Source organism: Protopterus annectens, chromosome 13.part0, assembly GCF_019279795.1.
Source record: "Protopterus annectens isolate FY-2018-M chromosome 13.part0, PAN1.0, whole genome shotgun sequence".
NCBI lineage: Eukaryota > Metazoa > Chordata > Ceratodontiformes > Protopteridae > Protopterus > Protopterus annectens.
In genome coordinates, this window is record NC_056747.1 from 1,369,018,977 (window position 1) to 1,369,041,760 (window position 22,784).

General features: G+C 43.2%; 1 protein-coding gene across 2 annotated transcripts in view; it reads right to left on the minus strand.

Moving 5' to 3' along the window:
- Window positions 1-768: 768 nt before the first annotated feature.
- The window catches only part of ATP5MC1 (ATP synthase membrane subunit c locus 1), a 215,750-nt gene continuing 193,734 nt past the window's right edge, over window positions 769-22,784 (minus strand). For both annotated transcript variants that reach the window (XM_044055397.1, XM_044055398.1), the window contains exon 5: window positions 769-1,042. In XM_044055397.1, the coding sequence (XP_043911332.1) occupies window positions 928-1,042 (115 nt within the window). In that variant the 3' untranslated portion in view covers window positions 769-927. The remainder of the gene's footprint in view (window positions 1,043-22,784) is intronic.

Genomic DNA, 22,784 nt, shown 5'->3' on the forward strand with positions numbered 1-22,784 from the left:
CAAGTGGCCATCCTTTAATCTTATGGCAGCACTAAAACCCCGTATTTGTGACAAAGCATGCCACTGGCAAGCTCCGCCAGACTGGGTCAGTATTAAACAAAATACCAGCTAAGAAATTTACACTGGCACAGAAGGAGGTGACCAACAGTATATCAGCATCAACCTCCTTTTGAATATAGGTGTTACCAACAGTGACTATTACCTATAAACACTGTTTACACTGCCATGTGGCTAGCATTTTGAATTAATTTTTGATGGGGGGGCACTTCATTTTCTACAATACGAACGCAGAAAAAAACTGGTTATTTAATGCATGCCATCACTGGGTGGCCTCTGACCTACATTTTATTCAGATACACTGTTTTAATAAAGAGTTTAGGTGCACGTACATCTTTCATGTGAAAAGACATTGTTCACAATTTTTAAACTCTATTAATGAAACCATGAACAAACCCTCATGCAATACAAAGCAAATGAAATTCTACATAAACCAAGGTAAAGGTTACTCACAGCATACCACCGTTATGTCCTTGACTTGTTAAATGGCCTGCCTCAAGCACCTTTTAAAATGCAATGTATTCAAGGAATGAGGTGTGACCCCTGAACTTTTACTGCAGCAGAAAATCTTTTCAGGAAGCACCAGTGAAAGATGTGCAGAAGTGTCTACAGTAGACACAAATGACCAAGAACTCCCCAGCAATCTTCATGTGAGCAAGCCTCATACATGTACATGGGCTCAGTAGCTGGTCACAATAAGAAAACAATACATTTAAATTTTATTTTTTAATGTAAAAGACAATACTTGAAACATTTTGAAATTCAACACAATACTTCCATGATAACATGTGGAATGGCATTGCCTCTGTTGTGCCTCTGAGGTCCCCAGAAGCCTACAATCACAGGCCTGATAGTGCTATATGTGAATGTTTACATGGCAAACAGGATCAAGAAGGCAACCATCAGACAGAAAAGGCCCATGGCTTCAGAAAGGGCAAATCCCAGGATGGCGTAGGAAAACAGCTGCTGTTTCAGTGAAGGGTTTCTGTGGAAGAAAAGACCAATTCAGTTAAATGCAGTCAGCACATTTGTACTGCACGCTTACAACAGCCCTGGTTCTACATATTAAGGATTGCAGATACCAAAATAAAATCAGCATTACCAGCGAAATTTACACATGCAAATACAGTACATGTAAGCAAAACTAGTGTACACACTCTGCATACAAAAAAGTAGCAAAGTAGGGAGAAACAGGGCTAACTACATATGTAAATGTGAAGACTTTCAGCCACTACACAGGCCAAAAGCTTAGGAATTAGTTGTGACTTAAGGCCACTTAGAATCAAATACTTAAAAATGTAGAAAGCCCTGACTGGTTGTAGACATTACAGCTTGTGGTGTTTATGTAAATGAAAACCACATGGAATTCAAACGAGAGAACTCCAAAGGAAGACAATGAGGGATACAGATCAAATTACAAGCTTAGACAGCTTTACATTCAGCCTACAAGTCTATTAACATCTCACAAAATTCAGAATAACCCCATACCTGTACCCCTATACACACCATTTGCAGTTAACAGGATACAGTCAATTCTCTGAAAGTTAAAATGGAACAGCTTTAACAGGCTTTGCAGAGTTTTAGAGGCTGGCATGCCAAAGGTTTCTCTTAAGGTACACTCATTGCTTTTCAAACTAATTCTGACTGCCAAACACAAATGCACCCCTCTAGTACCATCAGATAGGTTTGTGCAACTAGTGTTGCCAACAGGAAAACGAAATAGTCTACACTCCTTCCAGCGGAGAGAATTTGTCCTACGGTCAACCTCAGTTTCAGCTGAAGGTAGGCATGCTAATCAACCATTTTTGGTTCCAGGATGGCAAAACAGAAATAATGTGGGTATACCAGTAGATAAAGTTAACAGTGGTCAAAAATCTCACAAGTAACTCTTTATGGTTAACCCGAAGGGAAGCTTTAACGCAGGAATAAATTAGTGGCAGAAAGTACAACTGTGTACACTTACCATAAATGCAGATGTTACTGTTGCAGTCATTACACTTGGGTAATCCTGCTGGCAGGTTGCCCTCAGTTGGCCTGAATTCCAAAGTCTTGGGTCCTGCATCAGCCGTTGTTGCCCCTTCCCCGGCACCAGGTCATCAGGAGTATAAAAGAGGCAGACCATGCCATTTTCTTTAGTTTCTTGGCCCAGATATCAGGTGCCCTGAAAAAGGGTAGTCAAAATGTATATCTATATATAAAATAACATGCAGCAATTTAAACTTTACCTTCATCCACAAGCAAATACACCACAAGTTGTATAACAAAGGAAAGAGGCTCCATCAGAAGAAAAGGGAGGGATGGCGAGTGGGTAACCTGGACTGCAACGGTGAATACACTCTAACATCTACATTTATGGTAAGTGTACACAACTGCACTATGTTCTTAGTGTTTCACTGTTGCAGTCATTACATTTGGGTAGATTCCCAAAGCTATGGTTGGGAGGCTGGAGCTAAACAGCATTAGGAGCGGCTATGAGACCCTGCAGAACTGCAGTGGCAAAGCCTGCCCTGGATTTAGAGTAGAGTGGCAGATGGTGCTTTGTAAAGGTGTGCACTGAACTCAAGTAGCTGCCTCTAAACTGTCCTTGGTTGGTACTCCCCTGAGAAAGGCTGCTGAAGTGGCAGGGATGTGGCCTAATGCCCTTAGGCACTGGCTTGCCAGGTTGTGAATAGCAGAAACGAATGCAGTGGCCTATCCACTTTGAAATAGTCTGCTTTGAGATGGCCTTTCCTTGTGATCTTGGAGCATATAACACTAGTAATGGCTCTGTTTTTCTGAAAACTATGGTTCTATCCAAGTAGAATCTAAGCTGTGTACATCCAAAGAATGCAGAATTCTTTTCCCCTTCTGTGGATTTGGATAAAAAGTTGGCAGATGAATGGCTTGGTTTAGAGCCACACTGGACACCACTTTAGGCATAAATGTTGGGTTTGTCCTCAGGGAGACCCTGTCCGGATAAAAAATGATAAAAGGTTCCACAGCCATGACAGCCTGCAGCTCTGAAACTAGTCTTGCAGAAGTTATTGCTAGCAGCAGAGCTGTTTTCCCAAGATAAAAACTTTTATCAGCAGTAGCCGCTTGCTCAAAGGGAGGCAGGGTGAGTTTTTCCAAGACATAGTTGAGGTCCCATGCAGGCATTGGTGATCTCCTTGGAGGCCTTAATTTTCTGGCTCCTCTGAGGTACTGTTTTAATAAAGGATGAGAAGATTGGTGGCTCTGCATTGTAATGAGCCGAAGGCATGAATTTTAATAGATGAAAAAGATGGGCCTTTGTCCAGAATCTCAGTTAAGTATTGTAAAATCTGAGGGAACCAGGCACAAGGAACAGTTACAGCTGTGCCAAATATTCAAGCACAGAATAGTTTCCATTTTCCAGAATAAAATTTTCTAGAACTAGGCCTTCTGGCTTTCACAATGACACCAAACACAGCTTTGCTGAGAGGTGTGTTTAGTATGACTACATTATCTGCCATGCTGCCAGGTTTAAGTCCTGAGCTGGCTGTGCAAGATCTGATTGTTTTGCTGGGACAGTAGATGCAGTACTTGAGGTAGGGTCCAAGCTAGGCATGGAGACAAGCTCCTTAATATTGGGTACCAGTGCTGGCGGGGCCAGTCTGGTGCAATCCGTATCTTTGGCTTCTCCTGTCTGGCGGGGCCAGTCTGGTGCAATCCGTATCTTTGGCTTCTCCTGTCTGATCTTTAGGAGTACCTTGGGGAGGAGAGGCAGAGGGGGAAAGGCATATACGGATAGGTTTTTTTCCAGCTGAAGGATAGGGCATCCACTTTCCATGCTTGTCTGATAAATCCTTGTGCAGAATCTCTAGTTGGTAGTTGGAGAGGCAAATAGATCTATGTCAGAAGGATAGGGCATCCACTTTCCATGCTTGTCTGATAAATCCTTGTGCAGAATCTCTAGTTGGTAGTTGGAAAGGCAAATAGATCTATGTCAGAACATCCCCATTTTCTTGTTATGCTGAAGACTTGTGGATCCAGCTGCCACTTGGATATCCATGAGGTTTCTGCTTAGTCTGCCAGAGTATCTCTCCTTCCTGGCAGGAACTGTGCCTGCAGATGTACTTGGGGTAAGTCAATGCTGTGTCCCACAAAGTCATGGCTAGTCTGCAAAGGGGGTAAGAATGTGTGCCTCCCTGCTTGTTTATATACCACAGGACCATGGTTGTCCTGGTCGAAGTAAGTCCTTTAAGGCTGTCAGGGCATTTTGAACAGCTAGCATCTTTTTGATTGATATGTAGATGCATTTGGTTTGAGGTCCATGTTCCCTGAATGCATCTTCCTGCCATGTGGGCCCCCCCAGGCATAATCTGATGCATCCGTTGTTAGTGTTTGCCTGGCTGGGGGTAATGTGAACGGCTGTCCCTTGTTTTGGTGACAAGCCTTTGCCCAACATCGAAACTCCTGTTGCAGGCAGGGAATGAGAGTAATTAGTTTCCAGGCTGTGGCAATGTTGAGTCCAAACACTTTAGGTACCATTGAAGTTTCCTCATATGCAGTCTTGCATATGGAATTAGTAGGATGCAGGATGCCATGAAACCCAAAGCCTGCAGAATTTTTCTTGCAGATAACTGGGCCTTTGTTGTTAACTGGGCCTTTGTTGCTAACATTCTGAAGTAGGTAGTCAGTTGCCTTTGTCTGGTGTGAGATAAGCCATCTGGGCAGTTGTACTTAAGCTTGCACCCAGGAATATTATCACTTGAGAGGGTACTAATTTTGATTTTTCATTGACTGTACCCTAGGCATGTTAGAAGCTTTTTCACAAACGCCAGATGCTGTAGAAGGATGTCCTTGTTCTCTGCTTGAATTAGACAGTCGTCCAAGTAAGGATATATTTGTATTCCTCTGTCTGCAGAATGCAATTACTGGTGCCAGGCACTTTGGCTTATTTACTGTGCCCAGGGTCTTTACAAAGGGCAGTGCAGAGAATTGGTAATGCATTGAGCCAGCCTTGAATCTGAGGTATCTTCTGCACATTTGTCTGACTGGGACATGCAGGTATGCCTCTTTCAGGTCTAAAGTCACAAGCCAAGTGTTCTTGCCCAGCATGGGCTGTAGCTGCTGCAAAGTCAACATTTTGAATTTTGGTATATCCAGGAATTATTCAGAATCGATAGGTCCAGTATTGGCCTCCAGGCCTGGTCCTTTCTGGGTACAAAGAAAGGTCTTTAAAATCCTTGTCCCCGCTCTTGCTCTGGCACTTTTTGAATGGCCCTCATGTCCATGAGGGATAAGACTTGTTTTTGTGCCTCTGCCCATTTCTTGGCAGATCTGGTCAGCCGTTTGCCTTTGGCAGGGTATGGAAATGGAACTTGTAGCCTTGTGATACGATATTTAGAACCCACTTATGGGTTATAATGTGCCAATTCTGGGAAAATTTTCCCCCTAAGTGTGCTGCCAGGAAATAAGTGCTTGGTGCAGGCAGGGGGAAGTAATTGGGACTGTTTTCTATAAGGTTGTGATTCGTTTTCTCCACTTTTGGAGGTAGAAGCACCCCATTGCTTTGACCTGTATGAACCTTGTGCCTGGGATCTGCCTCTAGGGCGTCTGGGTCTGCCCCTTTGAGGTCTGCGACACAGGAAAGGACCAATTCTTTGTTGGCCAGTGTCTACTCAATTTAGGTGGCTGTACTTGTAAGAAATCTTTGACCGTTTGCATAGATTTAGCCTGGTCTTCTATTTTCTTTAACACCTCTTCTGCCTCAACACCAAACAAATCATGCTGTAAAGGTGCATAATTTTGTACCTTTAACCAGGCATACCTTCTAATTGGAGCCTGTAACTGCGGCCCTGCAAGAGGCTTCTAAAGAATCAAAACCACATTGCAAAGTACGCTTTCCAACTTGTTCAGCTGCATGCAAAACATCCTGCATTTCCTAGTTTTCTGCACATTCAGAGTTTAACATTTTGTTTAAGCAATGCCATGACATGTTGATATTTGAGCATATGAAACTGACAGTTTAAGGCCCTTCTAGCCAAGGTAGTAGATGTGTAAACCTTTTTTCCCCATCTATTCAGTGCCCTAGAATCCTGTCAGAAGGTGTAGGGTTTTTTTTTTTTTTTTTTTTACACCGGAAGCCTCAACTCCCTTGGGACCCTGAGAAATAGTTTCTGGGTCTGCAGAAGAGATTTTAAAAAGGAATTTATGTGAGTCAGGAACCCTGTAATATCTGTCAGGCTTAACAGGAGCTGGAGGTAAGGAGTCAGTGGTAAGACTAGACTCCAAAAACACATCTACAATGTCTAACAGGAGGGATGGCTAATGGCTTGTGCTGAGGTAACAGGAAATCCCTGAGCCTCTTTAGACTCTGAAAAATCTTGGCTCTCCCAGAGGAAATGCTCTCTCATGGTATGTAAAGTTTCCCCAAAAGAGTAGTCCTCAGAAGCTGAAGGTAAGAATTCTTCAGCATCAGAATCCTCATAGGGGGAAAATATTCCTGATTAGATGAGGAATCAGAAGAAATGGAAAATTGATCTGAAGATTCATAGTCAGTCTCTTGCCTAGGCCTCTTAGGAGGGGGATGGGAACCCCTGATTAAGGTAATCAAGTATTCGGCCATTTTGAGCATGATTTTTGGGCATGGAGGCCTGTCCACGTGGCTCGATGGCTCGAGGTTGCTTCTTTGCCTTTGAAGGTGCTTTAGTCTTTGCCTTCGAAGTCTGTTTAAAGTATAGATGTTTGGGTCTGAATACACCCTCAGAAGCCGGTGCCTGCTCAGCGGCTCTGGACCCATCTGAAAGGTTAGCGTCTGAGGCTCCAATGCCTAGAGTTTCCAGTGGCATGGCTGACTCCACGTGGGAGTCTGTAGCGGCCTGCAACTAAAGTAGCTGTCGTCAGGGGCTGTGAAAGCACCTCACTGAGAATCAGCGAACCGGCGACTGGCTTAGAAGCTTCGTTGTCGGATTTGGACCTCTGCTGTCTTTCTTTGTTTTTTTGTGAACTCCGGTAGTCTGATGGCTTTCAGACGACATTTCTGGATAATTAAAACTGCATCCAAAGTAGTTTAAAGCAAAATCATACCAACGCTTAGTGCGTTGGTTAAATCTAGCGCAAAACAGACAACCCAGAATGTTATGATCAGGGCCTAGGCAAGGAATACAGTAAGAATGAAAGTCCTTATGAGGTATTTGCTTCCCACAAGAAATACAATTAACTTTGATATCGGTTCTGGAGCAAGAAAAGTTTCCCCAATGGGGTACTTAGCTTTATAGAAGACTTCAGATCTGAAATTCAAACACGAAAATCTCAGGAGTTGGCCGACCGGCACTTGCAAACTGCTTCTGTTTCGGGCACCACATGGCAAGAAAGACCAAAGAAAATGGTGTCTGCTGCATCTTTTATACCCCTGACAACTTGACGTCAGGGAAGGGGCGACGACAGCAGACTCAGGACCCAAGACTTTGGAATTCAGGCCGACTGAGGCAACCTGCCAGCAGGATTACCCAAATGTAATTACTGCAACAGTGAAACACGAAGATAACAAGCTACATAGCAAGGGTCAGAATAGAGAGATGAAGTCAGCAAGCAAAGGAGAGTAGTGGCGCTGAAATTTAATTCATCCTCAAGTCCTGGCGAGTACCTTCACGAGATAGACCCAGTTTTCTACAAAATCTCACCAAGGTGACACTGATATATAGCATATCAGACAGAAGTAGGTCAAAAAAAGACAGCTGGGTGCACAAGACCCAGGACAAAGTGCCCAATCCTGGTAAGTGCACTGGTACAAATGACAGTGCAGAATCCTCAATACAGAAACATTGCTACAATGGGGTCAGGCCCAGGGGGAGGATGGCCCCCTGTTGTAGAAGTGGCAGTCCACAAAACAGACAATAGAGTACACTATTTAGGATAAGAAATTATGTATTACTATTATGCAAAAAGCCCAGAATTTCCAGACAAGATGTACAAAAAGATTGAGATAATTTACAAGAAATACTTCTACAAAAAAAAAATAGTTAAGCTTCAAATAAAAATTTGTGGTTATTAAAACAGATTTTAAAAAGCAGTATATAAACCAAGAAACTTCCTCATATGCTGCTTTTTCCAAAAGAATCAGATACAAAACAAAACCTAGAAATTTTTGAAAATAAATATGGACATGGGGAAAAGATTTGATATGGTGCAATATCTATGCAAAGGAAAAAGCCAAATTAAACAAATAAGGCAACCCCAAAGATATTTGGGAAATACAGGCAAAGGCATCCAGACAGGGAAAATTTTACAATAATATCAGAGGGAATGCAGAAAAGATTAGTAAAGAAGTTAAAATAGAAGTTGAAGTGCTGCGAAGTGAAGGCTTTTATGTAGGTCTTAACAGGTTAGATTACAGCAAGATGGAACGAGTCCCCAAAGTAAGGAAAAACAAGATCAGGAGACATCTGAAGAAATATGGACATGGGAAAGAAGAGTTAATATGGTGCATATCTATGCAAAAGAGAAAGCAAAACCAATGCAAAAAGAGCAGCACCAAAGATATTTGCAGAAATACAGGTAATTGAATCTAGACATGGGAAACTTTACAATAAAGAAAATAAGACCGAGGAAAAGATCAGTAACTGAGAATTAAAGTAATAGAAACGGAGGTTATGGAGCACCTCTAAAGTAATGGATTCAGTGTAGAAAATCTTTAGAAAGCACCACAACAGGATAGAGCAATGGATATCCAAATGAAGGGGAAATCAGTGGAATGGGAAGCAACTGGTCAGGTGTCATAGGAAGATATTTTAGAGCCTTCCACAAGAAACGAGTAACATTCACTTGAAGCTGGACAGTGAATGTTGGAGTGACAGGCCAGTGAATTCTCATATGACAGCAACAGATGGCACAGGATGAAATTGGTGAATATGTCACAGGAAGATGCAATAAAGCTTCCTACAGAACACCCACAGGAAGTGGAAAACAAAAATGTGCCCTCAGTTTACAAGAAACTGAGCTAAAAGAGAAGAGTTGCTTGATTTAGAGAGACTGCAGAAGGTCAATAAAACCCAAAAAGTCAGAAGTTTGATAAAAACAAATTAACATTAGGACTGTCCAGAGATCCACGACATACAAGTACACAGGATACATTACTGTGCAGCTAAACTGATAACATTCTACCACAAGAACACAGGGTAGGTAGTGAAGGAGAGAAAGGAGAAATAGAATGCCATCATGAAAATATTGAATAGAAAACTATAAAGCAGTTAAGGCAAGTGTTACTGAGACTACAGAACAGGGAATAGAACAAAAATACCACGATAAATGTGATAAAAGCAAATGCGCAGTATTAGAACATATCATGCACCATTGCAAATAAACTAAAAAATTTCAGTATAGGAGGAAAGACTTGGAAGATGCAATATAATGAAGTACAAAATAAGCAATTTATTGATTAACCAAAAAGGTTTGCGAGGGAATTGGGAAACGAAGTAAAAGGAACTGGAAGACTGCCAAAAAAAGTAAGATACATTTTGGAGAAATATCTATGAAGATCCTGTGGAGCATAAGATGCTAAATGGATAGAAGTTAAACAATGAATAAGTTTAAAGGTACAGAATATGAAATGGGATGAACAGCCAAAGAGATTAAGTTAAGAAAAGCCTCTAATTGGAGGACCCCAGGCCCAGATGCAGTACCTATTAACTTTGCATTAAGATTTAGTCACAAGTACGAACTATTTATATGCGCACCCTGAACAGACACCAAATTGGCTAACAGAAAATCTCCTACTCGAGTGAACCTGCAAGCTACCTTATAGGCCAATAACTTGCCTTCTGACAATGTATAAACTATACATGGGAATTGATGTCGACAAAGTCATGCAGAAGAAAACTCAACTATGGCAGTAGAACAAGAGGGCAATAAAAGAAAGTCATAGGTCATAGTGGAGAACTGCAAGGGGAATAATAGACAGACTACAAAAGCATTTGATAGTATCCACATATCTGGATAAAAAGTGCTTAAAAATGTACAAAAATACATCCTACACTGAATGACTACATTAAGAATTTCCTATTAGAGTGTTGCCGTTTACTGATGTGTCTTCAACAGACATCAGTTTGACTGGTTCGTTTTTGGACATCATGAAACTGTGGCAGACCACTCTGCAGTTAAGCCATAAAGGAAAAATTATCCCAGGGATAAAAATTCAAAGGGGGATATTCCAGGGTGACAAGTCCATACTATTCTGCCTTGCCCTTAACCCATTAAGCAGTCTACTTAATAGCTTAGGCCATGGCTATAATTTGACTCCTAGAAAACATTGTAAAGACTTTGTTGATTTAAAAACTGTATAGCTCAGATGAGGAACTGAAAGCACAGCTGCAAATTGCTAACTTTTTCAGAAGATACAAAAATGTCATTTGGTCTTGATAAATGTGCAATAAATGAGTGCACACCAAGATTATATATTCCCCATTCTGAAGGAGGGATGGACCCCCTTGAAATTGATTTTACATGCACAGATCTGCAATTGTGCGACTCCACACATACTAGCCTCCAAAGACCCAAACGCAGTGAAAGTTTTGAAACAGAAGAATGAATCTAAGATGACCTCACTGCTTAATCTAGCAGAAGCAGGAATGGAAGTCAAACCAGAAGTAGATAAAAACAGGCAGCAGCTGAATGTGCCAAAAAAACAAATACAAGGTGAAGGACCAGATGAGAACACAAGAAATGTGGAAAAATGCATAAATATAATATAGTTTAAAGTAAAGAAAACTTCTGGAAGAAGTTTGTTGATCAGTAACGAATGCAGGAATGGTCAAGGAGGTGCGAACTCAAACCAAGAGATGAAAAGTTAATACTGGCGGCACATGATAGTGGGCTTTGTACACCATTTATAAAGTCCATTGAATATGTGGGAGAAAGATAAGATAAATGAAGGTTTTGCAAGCCAAAGAACTGGAAACTGTTGCACAACTGGTTGCGACATACTAATGGCAGGACTGTATACTGAAAGGCATAATGTGGCAAGACTGCTGCTCTGGGGATTGTGCAAACATTACGGTACTGAAGTAGCTGAAAAAAAATGTGATCCACAAATCATAGAAAAGGTCTACATCATAGGATCACCCATTACCAACAGTTCAAAAGATAGATGCTAGAAAAAAGTACAGTTCTGTACACTTACTAAGTGTAGATGTTAGAGTGTATTCACTGTTGCAATCACACTTGGGATATCCTGCCATGGGTAGTACTCTGTCGGCCCAAATACCAGAGGCTTAGTATTTCTGTGTCGGTTGCTGTCACTCCAGGATTGTAGTCAGTGGTATAAGTCAGACAGCTGATGCAATTGCATCAGTTTTACTTGCCCCAAATAGGGAGCTAGGTTACGGTGGAACACCACCAGTAGAAAGTAAAAGCCAAAAATCCCTGTAAGGAGTGAGGAAGAGAGAGAAGGGGGATTGAGGGTGGGACACCAGGACTGCAACAGTGAATGCAACATCTACATTTATGGTGTGTGTACACGAGACTGCACTATGTTCCTAGTGTTTCACTGTTGCAGTCACACTTGGATGGATTCCCAAAGCTGAAAAGGGTGGATTCCCAAAGCTGAAAAAGGTGGAGGCAGTGAAGACTGGGGCTGGCTAGGATGCCCTGCAAGAGTGCAGTTGCAAAGCCTGCCCTGGATTTGAAGATAAGCAGGTAATGCTTGAAGGTATAAACAGAACTCCATGTTGCAGCCACCAGGATATCCCTGGTAGGGACCCCTCTGAGAAAAGCTGCAGAGGTGGAGGTTGCCCTGGTGGAATGTGTCCTGACCTCCTTAGGGGGCAGTTTCCAGTGGTAACTGTAGCAGAAATTGATAGTGTGCTATCCATGATAGTTTGTTTGGATATGGCCTTGCCCTCTGCCCCCGCTGCAAAGCTGACTAGCAATTGGTCAGTTTTCCTAAAGGATTTAGTCCTATCCAGGTAGAATCTGAGCCTATGTGCACATTTAGAGAATGCAGAATCCTTTCCCCCCTTGTTTTGTGGGTTAGGGAAAAAGGTGTGCAAATTAATTGATTGGTTGAGAGCCACACTGGACACCACTTTAGGCATGAAAGTTGGGTTAGTCCTGAGGGAGACCCTGTCAGCATGAAAAATGATGAAGGGCTCTACAGCCATGAGTGCTTGTAGCTCTGAAACTCTTCTAGCTTTAGTGATGGCCAGAAGCAAAGCTGTTTTCCAAGAGGAATTTTAACTTTGCTGAAGCTGTAGGCTTAAAGGGGGCAGTGTGAGCTTTTCCAACACAAAGTTAAGGTCCCAAGCTGGGGTAGGAGCTCTTCTGGGTGGCCTAAGTGTTAGCCCCTCTTAGGAACAGTTTGATGAGGGTGAGAAAAAAAGAGGTGGCTCTGTGCTGTAATGGGGCAGAAAGGATAGGCCCCTGTGTAGTAGGTCTGCTAGGTAAGCCAGGATGAGAGGTAGGGAGGGCTGTGCTGTTTCATCTCCTTTAGCCTGGATCCAGATGCAATTGGCCTAACATACAACATCCAGGACTTGCTTGCTTAGGCTGGCAACTAGAGGAGATGTCAGGGAATAAGCCAGGCTGCCAGGTTCAGGGTCTGCAATCATGGATGCATGAACTCTCCATTTTGCTGGGTCAGGGGAGTTGGGATCTGAGGTGGTGCCATGATGGCAGGTGTGAGACTGCACAGTAGTGGGTACCAGTGCTGGCATGGCCAGTCTGGGGCAAGAGTGCTCTTGGTTTTCCTCATTTTGAATAGTACCCTTTAAAAGTAGAGGTAGAATGGGAAATGCACAGATTGAGAGGTTTACCCATTGGAAGGATAGGGCATCCACTTTCCAGGCCTTGGTGCGAGGTTCCCTGGTGCAGAATTTGCTGAGCTGGTAATTATGGAGGCAAAGAGGTCCAACCTTTGGGGTGCTCCATTTCTGAGCTACAAGAGGTCCACATTCGGGGTGCCTCATTTCTGGGTTACAAGGTTGAAGGCGCTGTGGTCTAGTTGCCACTCATGTGGGTCTAGGAGGTTTTCTGCTTAGGTTATCTACCAGAGAGTTTTGGGAGCCTGGCAGAAATTGTGCTTGCAGGTGAATTTGCATGGCTGAAGCAGTGTGCTAAAAGGGTCATGGCGAGCCTATAGAGGGGATAAGAGTGAGTTCCTCCCTGCTTGTTTATGTATCACATTAGTGATAAACAGACAACATCACAGTAGAGGCCTCAGGGACAGTAGGGGTCTAAAAGCTGTCAGTGTGCTGAACTAGCATCTCTTTCTGGTTGATGTGCAGATGTATTAGGGTCTGGGTGGCATGGGGTTGTGAGAAGAGAAGACCCTTGTTGTGGTTGCATGCTGCTGCCCACCAAAGAAAATCTTTCCTTAGACGGTGTAATCATAGGTATGGTAGTTTCCAGGTCCTGAGATTGTTGACTCCAGCAAGTCATCCTATACAAGCACCTTAGAGGTATGTTCATTACTCACATACATTGAAACACCTCCAGTCCTTTTCTGTGCAGCAACTGGTTTAAAAATATGTGGAAGGCACTGAAACCTTGCACTGTCAGGGTACTCCAACTTTAAGCCATGTCTTGGTAACTGCACAGATGTCAGAGTGAGAGCTTGGCAGGGGTGTAGTTTTAAATTTAGGCTCCTGGCATACAGAATCAACTTCAGGTTCAGAAGCATTGATTTTGCTTTATCGGCAGGTTTGTCAATTTGGCATTACCTAAAAAGGCACTTTGGAGGTTGGATAAAGTATAGGTCGGTGTTCAAAAGCCTAGAGGAGAAAGCTGCAGACTATCTTTGGCAAAGCAATGTGGTCTGTTAATCATGTCCTCCTAAACTGGCACCCAATTGACCCCCTTAGAATGACACCAGAAAGAGCAAGCTGAACTCATTTTTTTGCTTAGTGTGGCATCCCCCTCTGATGGCAATATGCTGGTCAAAGCAGTCTGAAAGCTCAATGTCTCTATATAGTCCAGGGAGGTATATCTCTGGTTAATTACACCTAGATGGGACTACAATGGTATACTGGTACCCGTGATGTAATGACTATTGCATGTGTGATGTAATTCTGGCTCCAGATAAGCAACCAATAGTTGCCTTCTTCAGTCCGGTTAGAAGAGTATCAGTACATCTTACAATGGAGTCTCTTATAAGAGTCTGGGATGTGCCCGTGAGGCTTAATCTTGGGGCTCCACTGAGTGACAGTGTGATGTTCGGTAGTGTCAAAACAGGCCCTTTCCAAATGGCTGAAGGTTATCAACTATTCCAGGTAGGGACAAGGCCCATTCCATCAGGAACCTTGGTTTCATCTATGGCTTTGTGGAACAGGCTGGATTCTCAAAGTTGCTACATGGTCCTCCAATACACTCAACAGCACTACCTAGGTCCAGATCAAGCTTTGCTAGACCATTCTCCAGGGGTGGGTGGACTCATTTCCATCTCCCAAATGTAGTTAGCTAGGGTAATCTACCCACGTACAGGCTACTGCAGCTTTGATTAATGCGACTAACCGTACAGTTGTGCAAGCTGAACCTAGATGTTCAAATGATCACTGCTGCAGTAGCCACTCCCCCTCCATTTGTTTTGTGGTGTCTTGATGCCAGGGGCATAGGACATTTTGGTTGCTCCTAGCATTGTCCTTCCAGGGATAAGCCCCCCCTCTCTGCAACAGAAGCTCTGAAGGGCTTTGCACAAACCGATCTGGGCACGTGGCAGGCCTGACACTTTGGAAGCTGGCTGTTATCTATATGGGTTATATCTTGGTAAGGATAAGGCTACTGCAGCAGCAATCATTTGAATATCTACTGTTATGGCAAATTCAGGTTGCACATCTGTACATTTCCATCGCACTAAAACTTAAAATACCAGCAAAACAGAACAATGTGGGGAACACTTCAGTCTCATCCTCAGTTCTCCTAGGAAACTAACCCAGGTGCACAAGAGATGCTGGATCAAAAGTCCTGAATTCCACTTCATCCTGCCCATCAAGCCATTTTGTCTTCCATGTTCTCACAGCTTCTACAGTTCATTTTCATTTTTCCTACTCTGCTCTCCATCTAAATATCATCTGCATTCTAATCCCTCTCCTCTTCAGACTCAAACCTCCAGCAGACAGAAATCTAGTGTTCCACCCATTTTCTACAACTACCACCACTTTTCCCCACTGTGACAGTGGACCATCTGCTGTCCTGTGTTCCTGCTTACTACCTCCCACAAATGTAAGCCCTCCCAAGACTATGGACCACCTCCATACCTGGGTTTTGGATTTGGCAGGTCTTCAAGGCTTGGTTCTGTATCTGTCAGGGCCACATCTCACAGCCAATACCCATGCTGATCCATAAACTGAGCTCTTAAACACTTCAGTTTACCATGGACAAGTTTCTAACTTCCAGAACACTACAGACACTACTCCATATCCCCAGAGGACAATGTTTATCCTTCTTACTTCCAGGAATATAACTTCCTATAAGCAACAACCACTTTAATCCTAGAGCAGTTCCCATACCCCTAGACAGACTGGTACACATACCTCTTAACATATGGCATGCAAAGAGAAATTTGGATTTGCTAAACAGAAATTAGAGATCAAAGAGCTGGCAAACTCAATATTCGTTATCTGGTCCTCAAATACTGCCTGTACTTGCTCAAATCCCCTAAGCTCTCCATTACGTCGAACCATAAGTTCATGGCATTTGCTCCCGAGAACCAACATATTTCCATAGTCCCTGATTAGCTTATGAAAAAAAAGAACCACAATTTATAAAGCTAAGCAACACTGCTCTGAACTTTTCCTTAAGGCTCCCCCCTCCAGACAAGTGCCCTCCAGGCAATTGTGACAAAAGCTCATCACAAGCTTCACTATTTAAACCCCTAAACAGGCACCACTCATCTCAGAAGACCTTAGAGACCAACAAACACCACTGGTCCAGACAGCCTACTTCAGTGCTTAACAGACATGTACTTGCCTCAGCTTGGCCACCAATTATGTTCCTAATCCTGCTGTTCTGCTGTGGTTAAGCAGTTCAAGGATGGCCCTGCTATGGGTCATTGACATTCTATGCCAGCCTCAGTCTAATCATTAAAGCTAGAGCTTAGTTTTAAGCACATCTAGTACCTTATTGGGCTCAAGTCTTGTCAACCGAGGATGTTCAGCTGTAGACAGTGGTCATGCTGTTCATACAGCTCATCTTTATCCAAGCCAGGCATTCATCCTTACTCATGGCAGGATTAGAAGGAAAACTTACCTTATGTGGCAAGATAACCATTTGAAGAGGCACCTGGCTGCATGAACAAAGCTAACAGAGTCCTGCAGGAGTATGCACTGGGTTGCTTTGTTCAGTCATTTACTTCTCCAGTCAAACTGATGCTAAAAACAGCTGGCTACCAAACTTTGCAGACTACAATGGGTGCAACTCACTCCTGATCCAAGCTATCAGAATTCTTAATTCAAACTCTGTCCATCTATGTCCAACCTGACCCCCTGGTATACCCCTCCCTAATCCCTGCGCAGCTCTGAAACTTAAACCCAACAAGAACATAGGTAAAACACTCTAAACACTCCCATCTCCCTTACCTGGAACAATCTTCCACTCCATATTAGAAGTCATACTTCCCCAACTTCAAACATGACCCAATAGTTTTCCTCCATAACCCTGTATGTACAGGTAATCATCCTACTTAACCCCTTCCCTCTCCACACACCCACCTCACCACCAAGTCTGATCTACAAGACCTTTCCTCTTTCTATAACTTTATCCAACTGCTATTTCTGTACCCTCTAGTTCACTACAACCTTCCTCTATCTTTTGCACCATTCCCTCTTCTGACCTATGGCCCCCCCCCTTGTGCAGTCACCCAACTCTACTTTTCCTCAATTCTGAAGCCCCTGCACATTTCTTCTAGCCACAAATTTACGAGAGACAGAGACAGACATCAAATGTGTCCCCTTCAGAAACCCAACAAACACCCATCATATGGGAGAAAGGCTTAAACTGAGTAGCACTGAATTGCTAAAAAGGTAAGTTTCTGAAAACAATACTACAATTACCCACACAGTACAGACAACACATCCTTACAAAATGAAGAGGTAGTTGGGACCAGGGCACTTGGGTTGACTGTCCCTTTTTCAATCACATGGCAGATCTGGCATAAAAGCCAAAATCCTTTTTGATGTAGATCCAAAGATGGCCTGTTCTATAAATCAGCATGGATCAGCACCATTATATAGAACATAATGGATCCTTTGTAGGCGTGACTCACTTAACTTTGAAGTTGTGGTTGCAAAGTAGACAATTTCTGGTCTTTAACAGCCTTGGTTACCAGGCTCAAAAGTGCTGGCAATCTGATTTGTTTACTGTACCATTACAGATCCAGTAGTCATTTAGCTATGCTGTTTGATTTGAGATTAGGTAAACACTAACCAGACCTAAACATTCAGCCGATAAGATCGAAATTCATCACCTTACGACTTCAACCTCTGAAGGAACCTTACTTTGCAGGTTAAGCAATGTGATTCAAAATCTAAGCCTGTACAGCTCAGACCAACTTTGCTCTCCTTTGGGAAGAAGCCATGGATGTGTACCAGAAAGGAGTACATGGAAATTAAACCAGAAGTCTTGAGCTCCTAGGAAAGTACAGTTGTGTACACTTGCCATAAATGTAGATGTTAGTGTATTCACTGTTGCAGTTATTATAACTGGGTAATCTGCTGGCAGGTTGCTCTCAGTTGGCCTGAACAAAGTCTTGGGTCCTGCGTCAGTTGCAGTCTCCTCTTCCATGACGTCAGGGGTATAAAACATGCAGCAGATGCCATTTTATTCAGTTTTTCTTGAGGAAGGGGAAGGAGGAAGGAAAACGTATGCAAATGCACTTTTAGCATCAACTACCTTCATCTAAAAGCAAATACACCACAAAGGCTTTAGTATATAGTAAAGGAAAGAAAAGTTATAGAAAAGGGGGATAGTGGGTAACCCAGTAACAGTGAATACATGCGAACATCTACATTTATGGCAAGTGTACACAGCTGTACTATGTTCTTAGTGTTTCACTGTTGCAATCATTACAATTGGGTAGAATCCCAAAGCTATAGATGGGAGGATGGAACTAAATAGCAATAGGAACAGCTATAAGGCCCTGCAGAACTGCAGTGGCAAAGCCTGCCCTGGATTTGTAGGAGAGGCAAACGATAATGCTTTGTGAAGGTATGATCAGAGTTCCAATTAGCAGCCTCTAGAATGTGTCTGGTTGGAACCCCTCTGAGAAAAGCTGCAGAGGTAGAGGCAGCCCTGGTGGAATGTGACCCGATCCCCTTGGACACTAGTTTACCATGGTGCAAGTTAGCAGAAACAAATGCAGTGGCTTATCCACTTAGAAATGGTCTGCTTTGAAATAGCCTTCCCCTCTGTCCCTGCAGCAAATGCTACCAGTGGTTGCTCAGACTGAGATTTCGTCCTGTTTAAGTAGAATCCTAGTCTTGTGTACGTCCAATGAATGCAGAATCCGTTCCGCCTTGTCCTGCGGATTTGGGTAAAATGTTGGCAGGTGAATTGTCTGGTTACGAGTCACACTGGATACCACCTTAGGCATAAAAAGGATTGGTCCTTTGGGACACCCTGTCTGGGTAAAATGTAATAAAGGCTCCGAAGCCATGAGAGCCTGTAGTTCTGAAACCCCTCTTGCTGAAGTGACTGCCAAGAGAAAAGCTGTTTTCCAAGATAGAAATTTTATATCTGCAGTGGTTGCTGGTTCAAAAGGAGGCAGGGTGAGTTTTTCCAGCACAAAATTGAGGTCCCATGCAGGAGTTGGTGATCTTCTGAGAGGCCTTAAATTTTTAGCTCCCCTAAGATATGGTTTTAAGGGGAGGATGAGAAAAGAGGGGAGGCTTTGTGCTGTAATGAACCGAGATGGCAGAGGCATGGATGTTTATTGAAGAAAAAAGATAGGCCCTTGTCAAGCATCAGTCAAATATTGAGAAATCTGAGGAATATTGGGCTTTGCTATGTCTGTTCCTTGTGCTTGGTTCCAAGCACAATCTCTTCCATTTATCAGCATAAGACTTTCTAGCACTAGGCCTTCTGTCTTCCAAAATGACATACTTCTCAGTAAATCTGTGATGGGTTTGAATAATTAAATGATCAGCCACGCTGCAAGATTCAGAGTTTGGAGCAGAGTGTGCAGAATTTGATTGTTCTGCCGAGACAGTAGAGGAGGTATTTGAGGCAAGTACCAAAGGAGGAAGTTGACATTCTGTAGAATTGGGTACCAGTGCTGGCTTTTCCTGTCTGACTTGGTAAGACCTTGGAGAGAAGAGGCAGAGGGGGAAAGCATAAACTGATAGGGCATCCACTTTCCATGCTTTTCTCTGATAAGCTCGTGCAGAATTTGTCAAGCAGATAATTTTGGGGAGAGGCAAATAGATCTATGTCTGGGCTCCCCCATTTCTGTGTTAACATGCTGAAGATTTGTGGATCCAGTTTCCATTCATGCAGGTCCATAAGATTTCTGCTTAGGTAGTCTGCCAGAGTAGTTAGCTTTGACTTACCAAATGCTCTCCCTGCCAGGTGGGCTCCCCAAGCATAATCTGATGCGTTTGTAGTTAGGATTTGGGTGGCAGGGGGTAGAGTGAATGACAGTCCTTTGTTTTGGTGACATGTCTCTGCCCAAAGAAACTCCTGTTGTAGGCAGGGAATGAGAGGAATCATTGTTTCCAGGCTGTGACAATGTTGGCTCCATAAACTTTAGGTACCACTGAAGTGTCCTCATATGCAGTCTCGCATATGGAATTAGTAGAATGCAGGATGCCATGAACCCCAAAGCCTGAAAAATTTGTCTTGCAGATAACTGGGTTTTTGTTGCCATCTGTTTGAAGTATGTTGTCAGTTGCCTTTGTGTGGCATAAGGTAAGCCATCTGGGCAGTTGTATTCAAGCTTGCACACAGGAATGTAATTAGAGAGGGTACCAGTTGCGATTTCTTTTCATTTATTGTGTACCCTAGGCATGTTAGAAGCCTTTTTATAAATGCCAGATGTTGAAGTGTCCTTGCTTGAACGAGAGTCGTCCAGATAAGGATACATTTGTATGCTTTTTACTTTGCAGAATGCAATTACTGGTGCCAGGCACTTTGTAAAGACCCTGGGTGCAGTAGATAAGCCAAGGGCAGTGCAGAGAATTGGTAATGCAAAATACCTGCCTTGAAGCGGAGGTATCTTCTGCAGGATTCCCTTATTGGGATATGCAGGTATGCCTAGAGTCCCTAACCAAGCGTTCCTGCCCAGCATAGGCAGTAGCTGTTGTAAAGTCAGCATTTTGAATTTTGGAATGTCCAGGAATGTGTTCAAAATCAATAAGTCCAGTATTGGACACCAGGCATTGCCTTTTCTGGGTACCAGGAAAAGTCTTTAATAAAAGCCTTGTCCTTTTTCCTTTCCTGGTAATGGATGACTAGCCCCCATATCCATGAGACATAACTTGTTTCTGTGCCTCTGCCCACAGATTGTGGCAGATCTGGCCATCTGTTTGGAAATGGCAAAGTATGGAAATGAAATCTGTACCCCTGGGATACTATGTTTAATACCCACTTGTCCTTGGTAATTAACTGCCAATTTTGTGTGGGAAGTGCTAGTTTTCCACCCAAGGGGGCTGCCAAAAGATAAGTGCTTGGTGAAGGTAGAGGAAAGTCATTGGGACTGCTTACTGTAGGGTTGTGCTTTGTTTCCTCCAGATTTGGAGGTGGAGGCACCCCATTGCTTTGACTTGTAAGAACCCTGTGATTGGTATCTGGAGCCTTTTGAGCATCTGGATTTTCCTTGAGCGGCTCTGCTGGATATAGGAAAGGACCAATTTTTAGAAGGCCCGTGCCTACTGAACCTGGGTGGCTGCACTTGCAATACATCTTTTACAGTTTGCATAGATTTAGCTTGGTCTTCCATTTTTTTTAAAACCTCTTCTGCCTTATTACCAGAGTATCATGCTGCAAGGGGGCATCTAACAATTTAGCTTTAACCTGATCAAGCAGACTTTGCTCCTTGAGCCAGGCATGCCTTCTAATCACAGATCAAGTAACTGCGGCCCTGCAAGACGACTCCAAGGAATCAAAACTACATTGCAAAGTATGCTTTCCAACTTGTTCTGCTAAATGCAATAACTATTTTCCACACAATCAAATCATTTTCTGTTTCAGTAAACCCATAACATTGTTTATATTTAAGCATATGAAACTGGCAGTTTAAGGCCCTGATTGCCAAGGTTGCAGACATATAAACCTTTTCCCCATCTATCCAGCACCCTGGAATCTGAGGGGGTAGGATTTTTGCCTGTAGAGGCCTTTATACCCTTGGGACCCTGTGAAATAGTCTCAGGATCAGCAGCAGGATTTTTAAATAGAAATTTGTGCAAGTCAAGAACCCTGTAATATCTGTCTGGCTTACTAGGAGCCAGAGGTAGGGAATCAGGAGCCATGCTTGATTCCAAAAACACGTCTAATACAGGAGGTATTGCCAAAGGCCTATGCTGAGGAAGGAAATCCCTAAGCCTCTGATTCGGAGAAGTCCTGACTCTCCCAATGAAAATGTTCCCTTAAAGTGTGCAAAGTCTCTCCAAAAGAGTAATCAGGAGGAGATGCAGATGGGATGGATTCCTCTGCATCAGAATCCTCATAGGGTGGAATAGAAAATTTCTGATCAGAAGAAATGGAAACCTGATCTGAAGATTCATAATCAGTGCCTTGCCTAGGCCTCTTAGCAGGGGGGGTTGGGAACCTCTGATCAAGGTAATCAAGTACTCAGCCATTTTGATAATTTTTTTTTAGGCATAGGGGCCTGAGCACGTGGCTCGTGTCGGTTTTTTAGACAAATGTTTGAGGCTGTCAACAGTTTAATATAGAAATGATGAGGCCTAAAAACACCCTCAGAAGCTGGTGCCTGCTCAGCAGCTCCAGACCCATCCAAGGGAGAGATCTGTGGGTTCAATACTCTGAGAATCTCACAGCATACTGGACTCCAAATGGGTCTGTGAGGCCTGTGACTCAAAAGTAGCGGGTAAAGGGCTGCGAAAGCACCTCACTGAGTACTGGCGAACTGGCTTAGCTTTGTCTGTTTTGGACTGCGATGGTCTGTCTTTGTGAACTCCGGTAGTCTGATTGCTAACCAACATTTCAGGATAATTAAATCAAGCAAAAATATACTGACGCTTAGTGTGTTGGTTAAATCTAGCACAAAACAGACAGCAAGGCACGTTATGATCTGGGCCTAGGCAAGGAATATGGTACAAATGAAAATCCTTGCAGTATTTGCTTCCCACAAGTAATGCAATTATTAACTTTTACTGACACTGGTAAGGAGCAAGAAAAAAAAAAAGTTTCCCCAACAGGGTACTTGGCTTTAGTTTGAAGACTTCGGTTCTGAAACTCTTCAGGAGTCTGCCAACCAGCACTTGAAAACTGCTGGTGCTTCGGGCACCACGCAATAAGACTGAATAAAATGGCATCTGCTGCATGTTATACCCTGACTACATGGAAGGAGACCGCAACCGATGCAGTACCCAAGACTTTGTTATTCAGGCTGACTGAGGGCAACCTGCCAGCAGATTACCCAATTGTAATGACTGCAACAGTGAAACACTAACATTCTAGTAGATTAACAGGAGACCAAAGTTAAAGCAACACTATTCATACAGTGCAGAGTTTCTGTACCACCTCTATCCCATGCTAATAGATGGGGAGAGGTAAGCATACATAAAGCCAAAGAAGTTTGAGGGCTGTCGCAGCACAGGTGAACATTCAGCCCAACTAAC